This window comes from Neltuma alba, unplaced genomic scaffold, assembly GCF_004799145.2.
Source record: "Neltuma alba isolate B1F8T4 unplaced genomic scaffold, ASM479914v2 tig00005879_pilon, whole genome shotgun sequence".
In the NCBI taxonomy this organism is placed as follows: domain Eukaryota; kingdom Viridiplantae; phylum Streptophyta; class Magnoliopsida; order Fabales; family Fabaceae; genus Neltuma; species Neltuma alba.
This window is the reverse complement of record NW_021634265.1, coordinates 1-9,944: the sequence shown is the minus strand read 5'-3', so window position 1 is coordinate 9,944 and position 9,944 is coordinate 1. Positions and strand designations below refer to the sequence as shown.

The 9,944-nt window shown below is 32.7% G+C and overlaps 1 protein-coding gene across 1 annotated transcript; it reads right to left on the bottom strand.

Moving 5' to 3' along the window:
* On the bottom strand, positions 1-1,556 carry LOC114748964 (probable WRKY transcription factor 17). Its single transcript, XM_028937429.1, has 3 exons — positions 792-1,556; positions 551-676; positions 1-396 (listed from the first exon to the last, which is right to left on the bottom strand). The coding sequence occupies exons 1-3, from the start codon at positions 1,478-1,480 to the stop codon at positions 219-221; spliced, it is 993 nt and encodes a 330-aa protein (XP_028793262.1). The 5' UTR covers positions 1,481-1,556; the 3' UTR covers positions 1-218.
* Positions 1,557-9,944: the final 8,388 nt, after the last annotated feature.

Sequence of the window (9,944 nt, the reverse complement as noted above, 5' to 3'; positions counted from 1 at the left end):
AAAGAGAAAGAAGATATAATATTTGTATTCCATTTTTCATCCTTCCTGTTTTTGGTCAAATTTACACAAAACCAAAAAAACCTTATCGACTCTAGGACGACTCCGTCTTCTGGTCCACAAGTTACAAGGCAAAACGTTTCTTCTTTCCGCCAGGGTTTCGCTCAAACGTCCCGTGCCTTGTCGGTGGGGCGGCGCATTCTTCGAACCGGTGCCGTTTTTCAGCTGGCTTGAAGGCTAAGACCGATGCCTGCACCACCGCACTCCGCCGCACGCGCTTCCAGAGCATGACGGTGCTCTCCTTCATATGTTACGAGAAGCATTTTAGGATCGTCTTGAGCTCGTTCCACATGCTTCCTCGCCGGACATCCTCTCACGGTGCTACACTTATAATATCCCCTGTAACATTCAAAAACAACTTAATTAGAATTATATACGAATTATTTCTTAAACGAATTGCTTTGGTTTTAATAACTACTAAAAATTAAGAGTCAAAATTCATATTTGACTTTGACAAATTCAATTTGTTGATGAAAAAGGAATAGTTTAATACCGAGGGTAAGGTGAGCCCTTGATCGGTTTCTGTCCATACTTTCTCCAAGAATACTCGTCCGGCGGAATATCAGCGATCTTCGAACTTATGGCCGGCACACGAATTGTCTTTTTGACTCGCGATTTTCTGTATTAACACAGAGATCTCATGGGTTACTGCTAATTCCAATACTGATTCAGCTAATCTTGTCAAAAAAAAATTGAAAATTTTAAGGTTTCAATTCTTCGGAGATATAAAATACCTTCTCTTAGAGCAATGACAGTGACCGGAGGAGGAAGTTTTCTCATGAAAGGCGGAATCATGACACCTTTTACGGTGAGACGAGGAGAGAGGAGGTTTACCAGCGGAGACGGGAGCAGGTGGAGGAAATAGCGAGGGGCCTATTTTCCCATCGGAAACGCTGCCGTCTCCGGTGATAGAAGACATGAAGGAGGAGCTCGTGGTGGACATGGGAGGGGAGATACTAAAGGTGTCCTTAGAGTACCGAGACCCGGATAACTCGGTGGAAGGTTTAAGCGGCGCCGTCTTGACCTTACAGGGCTTGGCAAAATCAAGGGTCAAACCCTGAGAGTGAGATGACTGAGCCGAATTCAGAGCGAGGTGGTTCGACTGAGACGGATTAGGAAGAGCAGGAGCAGCAGAAGGCGAAGAAGACGAGGAACGGGGGTTAGGATTATTGGAAGGAGCACGACGGAAGCGGGCGTGGCCGGTGCGATTCAGTAAATTGATGACTTGCTTGAACTTGGAAACGGTCATGTCGGTGAGGTGGGTACAGTCAAGGCGCTGGGGATTATTATCAGAAACGGAAGATTGGGAAGAATTAAGAAGACGAACAAGGTGTTCCATGCTCTTCAATCCAGCCGAAGCAGCCTCTTGAATAGCCATCTGTTCTTCCATCTTCCGTGGAAGGCCCACCAGATCTACAGCCATAGGCGAGGAGGAGAAGAAGGAGGAGGAGGAGGAGAAAAGAGAAGATGGAGGTGGGGGGGTATGGGAGGAGGAGGATTTAAAAGAGAGAAAGAGAGAGAGAAGTCAAAGGAGTTTCGTCAATGGGAAGGGTAAAGATTAGTTGGACTTTAATATATTGAGAGTATTCAAAGGATTGGTGTTTGGGAAAAGTAGGCGACGACAAAACAAGTGTTACTGTAAAGGTCTAAAGGAGAGGGTGGGTGGTGGGTCCCACTGAGCACGAAACGAAAGCCCACAGAAACCCCCAGGGATGATGCGACGAGGAAGGGAAAGCAAACGATCATTTGTAAGTGCACCGCTCCGACACGTTTGAAGTTTCCGCCAGTCGCCAGGGTCAGCGCTGTTCAACCTCCTTCGCCACCAAGTATACTATAAAACGGTCTAATTTCTTTTAGCACATTAGAAATAAAAAAAAAAATTAAATATAATTTTTTTAAAAAACATCAAATTATTCTGAAATCCTAAAAGACCTTGTTATAAGATATTTTATTTATTGAATTATCAAATTATTTTTATTTTTTTAAAGTATACATTGATAACTGAAAGTATAATCATTAACAACTTATGTTATAATGATTAACAACTATCATTACAAATACTGACAACTCATATATTACATTTTTGTAATGTGTTGAGAAAATATGTTATTAATACCTATCATTATAATTGTTAATTATTACACCTTAATTTATTAACAACTGTATTTTTAGTTATCAATGCATACTTTAAAAAAAAAGTAATTTAGTAATTAAACAAATATAATCTCTTACAACGAGATCCTTTAAATTTTCAGAATAATTTGATGATTTTAAGAGATATTTTTATATTTAATTCTCTTAGGTGGGATCTTGTTACAAGTTTAAATAACCAAATTGAAGTAAAAAATTATTATAACTAAAAATTAAAGTAGTACTAATACTAAAGATAAAAATTTTATATAAATTAAAAAGTTATTCATAAATCTCAAATCAAAAATTGAATAAATAGATGCTAAAAATTTTATATTGGATAAAGGCGCATCTAGCACCTTGTATCTAAAAGAAAAAAATCAAAGTATTGAATACACCTGAAAAAAAATCTAAAATTAAAAAAAATCTTTCCCTCGTTATATTTACAAATCAAATTTGAATTTATGTTTGAAAAAAAGCATGCATTTCATGCTGACCCCTTTTAATTTCTGTCATAATCATATAATGAATGCAGCATCATATTAATGTTTTTGCATTTATTTTATTTGTATAGAGCTATAATAAATTATAATTTAAACAAGAAAATATTATAACCAATATATTATACCGAAAATACCTTATTATTTAAAAAATTAGCTTTCTAGTGTCGGTAAAATAAATTAGCTTTTACTAATAAAAGTTGAGTTTAGCAAAATAAGTTGGTCTCTTACAACATGATAAAATAATGTTAGAATCTCAGCTAAGACAAATGTTCATATTTAAGTACTTAATAGTATCTTTAACATATTTTTAATATAAGGACTACTGTGCATAATAATAAAAAGTAAATGACCTTCTCCTTTTCCATTTCAAAACTAAAATGTGGGCTTTGTGGCCTAAATTGATTTATATATTGTCGTTTGTGGTTTATATATAATGTAATTTTTTTTAAAATTTAGCATAAGTTTTTTTAAAAAAATAGACTGAAGAGCTCGTTTAAGTGAATTTCTTTAATTTCTTACAAATTATTCTCAGTTAAGCAAATTAGTATAGGTTAGCTATAAGCTAGGTGTAGACTGGATTTTAAACAATTCAACATCAAATGAGGTTACGGATCAAATAAAATAATTTATCCACGTGTTTTTTCCAGTCTAAAATTTATTGTTGTCAATGTCAAAGGTTCTTAATATGATGCAGCTAGCGATAACGTGTTATATATGTAGTATTAATTTTTGAAAACTAATTGGAAGGTTAAAGACAACTCCTTATTTGTGACGATCTTGACTTTTATGATGCCTAAATAAATAAAATTAGGCAACGTAGTAAGATAAATTAATATATCATTTTTGGGAACATATATAAAACTGGATTCCAAAGTTGGCTTTTGAAGTTTCTGAAAAAAAGAATGGAGATGGAATTGCTGTTTCCCATTTTTGAGAGGTTAATTATTATATGTTGACTTGGAGATATAAACTTGATCATCATTATCATAACACATAATGGATTCCACTATAAACTAAAGAAAGTCATATTCGCATAAGAAGCAACCTCATGAAATTTCTTTCACTCTTCCCCAAACACGCCTTTTTCTTTTCTTTGTTTCTTTTTTTCCCCCATTGTTCATGGTTGACTTGGCCCCCCAAGATATGATATCAGCATGAAACTTTATTAGTTGTTAAATATTTAGGAATTTGATTCGCCATTGGAAGATTAAAAAGCAAGAAGAATATAAAACAGAAACAAATTAAAGTAGTAGTAATCAAATAAATAGCATAAGTACTCCACTATATATGAGTATTGGCTTAGGTCAAACCCTACTTTGGCGAGACATATCTATGGAACTGATATGGGAAGCGTGATGCTGGTATTAACCCAATAATATTCGTGGTTACGAATCTTTAGCACATCCATTAAGAGGGAATAATGAATAAATTAATCAAATATTAATTTTGTAATTAATGAGACCAAAATATGCCGATAATCTTCCCATACAGTTCATATTTATATGTGTATGTCAAAGCCTGGGAAAGAAAAAAAAATCTTTAATTAATTTGACGAGACGAGAGAGTGGAATTGATTCTATTCTCTATGCGCATCTGCATGTGCCTCTGGCAATAGGCACCATTATGAGCATCGAAATACTCAACCCAGCATCATTTTGTTTAGTCTATGGCACCTAACTTCTCTTTCTTGGATATTGAATAAGAAATCAACTCATGGAGTTCTTTCTTTACAGCTTGCAAAATATCCTTACATATGCATAGATACAAATTGGCATTTAAAAAGTGCAGGAAAAAAAAATCCTCAGTCATTAATATGAAAATTGCTTAATTAATCTAAATAGATTAAAAAATTTAATAAATTAGTTAATTATAAAAAAATTAATTAGGTGATCCTCCTAAAATAACTCAGCATAAGATCCTATTATATATTAATTCACACATTCAATAAATTATTTTACAAAATAAATTAATTAAAGTCTTATACTTAATATATTCCTCTGGTCCTATTTATAAGTCACTTCCAACAATATATTTCATAAAGACAAAAAAAACCCTTAAACTTTTTTAACTCTTATTTAAAATTCAATAACTTTTTAATCTTATATCTATTTAATATACATTATACCTCGTGTAAACAAAATCAACACAATAATAAATGAAATGTAAAATTGTACATCCATACAAAAATTTTATCTCAATATCTTATAAATATGATCAAAAAATATTTTTTTCTCTGTGTAAATAGGATTGGAGGAGTAATCTTTTAGTAACTGGCAAAATATCAGTGGAGGAATTGGTTTTGAAGAGGCAGGGGTGGTTGAGGAATTGAGTGGTAGTAATGAGCTGGGTGGGGGGAGGTTTTGACATTTATGATGGTCATATAAGTAACGATAATAATGTTTTCAACGTTTCTAGTGCCACCAAATTGGTTGACTCCACAAGACGTAAGCCTCTTTTCTTTCTTTTTAATTTCCTCCACAACCGTCCGATGAGTCCAAAACCATCCAACGGCTACATGCTCCCACACACCTTACACAGTCACTGCCAATAGCCAATAGTGGTTGACCTAAATCCCAGAGATTCAACGTCTTTAAATAAAGAAGGAAAGCACGTGGGTGTGAACTTTCATGCAGTCCTACGTAGGACCCAGTTTGCTCTCCCATTTGACGCATATTGTTTAATTCCAACTTCCTGATTCAAACCCCATCCAGCTATTCAGATTTAGGTCAGCAGCAACACACACAGTGTGTGTATATATATACACCCACATACACATATGGAAAGAGGGAGGGGAAGAGAGAGGTACTAGTGTAACCACACATTTATGCTTTATGTATTAAAGTTCCATTTTTTTTATTTGGGTTTTTGAATTTTGGTGGGGTTGACTTTGTTGGGGATGGTGATGCTTTAATGGAAGAATTCATGAATTAATAATCTGAGATCCAACTCAAAGCAGAGAAATATGTTGGGTTTAGAGAAAGGTCAATGAGACAGCCACAGCCACCTATTTACTTTTCTAATGTTAGCTTAATCTTTTTTCCTTTCATCTTGTCTCAACTTGCTTTGGCTAAAAGAAACAATTTTTTCCTTTCAAGTTTCAAATGCTGCAAGCTACACAGTTTATAATGTTTGGGACCGTTATAAAACATTATTTTGTTTTTTGAATAGCTCTAAGGAAATCAAAGGAGTTTTTTTTTTGGGAAGGGAAGGAGAATACTCCTTCCCAATCCTTATCGTAAAATCTTAGCTTGCGAATTTTCAATATAAGAATGTCAGGGGTATTATTTTTTCTTAAATATTACTCTATTTCCGTTTTATATTTTTAACTAACTAAATAATATTCTGTAATTAATGTTTTCAGCTGAGGATAGTTTTTTAAGTTTTAAAAGTATTAACTAAAAGTGACGTAATACTGGGGATTATATTGGAATATCCAGTTTTTATGTTTCTCTCTTCCTTTTTTTATTGGTTGCAATTTTGGGGTCAGCACATGCTTGCCTTTTCTTTAGAACTGATCTGAAGGGCCTAATTGAACCATAACATGATGGGCGGGCTCGTTTCAATGTGGATGGTTTAATATTGTCAGAGAGCTATATGGGCCCATTCACTAAAAATAAAAGTTATATTTTCTATCAGCTTGAGGCTAGTGAAAGAAACTGGTCTCTCACAACATAATGAGCCAAAATTTAAATTCCTACTAGAAGAGGTATCCATATATAATGCCTGACAATACCCTAAATAGGATTTAGAGGTAGGAATTAGGGCTGGCCTTTCAAGGCTGGCGAGCTTAAAAGTGCCGGCCTTCCAGGACTGAAATTTCAGAAATACCCTAATTTGTTAGGCCTGACCCTTAAGCTAACGGGCTCAGGGTCGGCCAGCGGGTTTTTGGCCTATTAAAAAAAATACTATTTTTTATATTTCTCGTATTTTTTTATCAAAAAAAAAAATAAACCAATGAAATTGTTAATAAAAGATATAAATATGAATAGAATGAAGTCACAAATACAAATATCATCATATATAAATATCCATCAACATCCAAGAACATCTAAAACACTCATTAACAAGATAACAACATCCAAAAGTTTTATTTTTAGTGCAATTGTACAATAAATAAATACTATCATTAATCTTTTGAAATTTCATCATCACTATAATCAATTACTTTTCTTCATAAGTATGCTTTTCTTTTGTGACAAAAATATCAAGTTTTCTTCTTTATAGGAATTTTACTTTTAAATTTTGCAATCTAGCTATTATTTTACTTTAATGTGAGAAATATTGTTGTTGAAACTCATGAATTTCTAATTCAAATTATAGAATCACAAGTTATATAAGTAAAAAAAATACTCTATTATCAAATATATATAGTTTAAAAATATCACCGCATAGAATATAAATCAAATCATTATTAAAATCCAAATTAACTCATTTTTTAAAAATTTAATTGGATAAATTATTGTCTAAAACTAAATAAATCAAATTATTCTGTAAAATTTAATTTTAAAATGATAATAATAACTAAATATTTGAAATATTATTAACAATATAAAAAATTAATAATATTAGAATTACATAAAAAATTTAAAAAAACAAAAAAAAATTATAAAATAGTCTAAACGGGCCGGTCCTTTTAAGCCCTCGGCTCTCCAGGGCTTGTTTTTCCCATTTGAGAGGAAATATTTCAAGCCCGGCCCTCATAATTTCAAGGCCTAAACGGGCCAGCTAACAGGCTCGGCCTGTTTTTCCGGCTCTAATATAATTGCCTCCAATAGGAGGATATCATGAAACGTTTTCAATTTTCATAATTCTATGCATGCGTGTGTTGCTATTTTATTTATTTGTATTTTCCAAAAATTGTATGGTCTATCATGTGTGTATATGTCTATGGCTAATTAATGTGCAATTTTTAGTTTCTTTCACATGACTTTTTTGAGGAAAAAATCTCCACAATACTTATCCGCCGTTCAGTACCCATCCAGTTTTGAAATTAATGTATAATATAAGAGAGAGATCGATAATCGTCTAGAGAAGTATCACATTTTGTATGCAACAGTATCTCGAACAAGGCTTTAGTAAAAAGATACATATCCTCAATAAAAAAAAGAGACACCAACAAATTATGTTATGGTCTGAGTTCAATTAAGACTATTGTATATTTTGGTCAACAAAATGAAGACTACTATATATAATTTTTTTGTCTTTATTTACTTTGCTTCTATACAACATTAAATAATCAAAATTTAAACTAGTGTGATACTGAATTGAAGGTAAAATTAGAAGAGAATTAATATAATTCTTATATAGGAGGTAGATTTTACTTTATCCTTCATGCATAGGCAGAACAAGTAAATAGGAGAGAGGAGATATAGGATTTTTCTCATAAATGTCTTTGGCTCATGATTTTGAAACTGATAAATCAAAGTAGTACAAGAATTAGATAATAAATTCATACATAGTAAATAAATAAAGAAATTTAATTATTTATAATGAATTTATATTAATTTTTCTAAAATACTCTTTCATCATTATTTTAACAATGAAAACCTTCTTTCATATATGCAATCAATAAGAATAATTTATGATAAAAAATTATAAATATAAAAAATAAAGTGAATGAAAATTTTATATTTAATATTAAAATAAACATCCAAGTTGGCTCGTATTTAGAACTAAAAAAGAGTATTATATATTCTTATTGTATTGGGTCCATTGATACCCGTCATGCTAAGTTCCAAGTTGAACATCACAGGCTTAGTCTCTCTCATTTGAAATTGATGAATCGGAATGTGAACTGTCCCTGTCAACTTAAGCAATAATACGACAAAAGGTGGTCGTGATATTCACAAGACATCTCTTGAGAAGTCCTGTTTGATCATTATGAGCTTACAGAGTTACAGTCATGTCTTTTGACCTACCTCACAAATGACTCTGCAACTTTTTCTTCAATCAGTCAGGATTATATGTAATGTAATTTTCAGTCCCTTTCTTTCGCAAATGTGAAGTTCATTTGTCTTCTTTGATGAATTCCCACAAGCTACATCAGCAGAAAGATGCTGCAATGTCCATACCAAAATGCTTTGCTTGCAAATCTATCTGGATGCTCTTTTTGGTCAACGTTGTGGCATCAGATTGTGATTCCACCTCATCCGAACAAGATAATCCCCACTCAAATTGAAGAAAGAATGCTTTTTTTGTTCGAATCCTTAAGCAAAGCAAGCTTTTCTAGTCTTAGAATGTGGGAGAAAGATGCCCCCAACTACTTGCAATAGCTTGGTTACTCTTCTGTGCCAAAGATTTGAGACTATTATGTTAATTAGATGATAGCGATAATCCATTACAGGCATGCATGGCCAAAACATACAAGACTTAGCTTGTTGAAAATTTTCACTGGTGAGGGATGATGAAAGAAGTTAATGATTTTGCAACTAAATGCAAGACTTGCATAAGTGATTGAACAGAATATAGATATAGGCATTTTGGTTCCTTATCAGATAATCATCTGAAGTTCTTGAGCAAGTTTTGGCAGAACCTCCTAAAGAAATAGTTTCCAACAACCTCAAATATAGAACAACCCATCGTTCTCATCAGACCCATGGATCAAAATGAAGCCTGGAATGAAGAAGTTTTGCTTTTTTGAAGCCAACAAAATTTCGTGGCCTGGACACGAAGTTAGACACAGATACTGTCTAATGTATTTTGGTTCATATGTAATTGAGGAGGTGACTGGCTCAGTCACGAGTTCCATTCAATCAATGAGCTAATATAGCAGTATCTCTATCATAAAATACTTGTTCTGTCCTTAACATAAAACCTAATTAATTAATTTGAATAGATTAATAATGTTAGTTAAACTCGTTAACATGACATGTTTTTTTTTCCCAAAAGACACTAAGCATCTTTTTTAATTCTCTTTCTCCTTCTCCTACTTAATTATTGTTGGAGGAATATTAAAAAACTTGATAAACATGTGAAATAGATCTTATATATAAGACCAATATTAACTTTCTAATCAGGTCTTATATTAAGTATGGAGGAGTAACATACGAAGAAAACATAAAACACAATCTATTCCCGATCTATTTTTGTTTTCGCAGACTACCCTTTTCATTTTCTTTTTAAAAAAGGTTTTCTGAGATTTTTTTCTTGGAAGTTTTAATTTGGTGTCGATGCCTTTAAGTCGGTTTTCTAAACAGATATTCAATTCTCTTTCTTTTTCTCCTTTCGTGCGTATCCGCATCGCCTTTTGGGAAC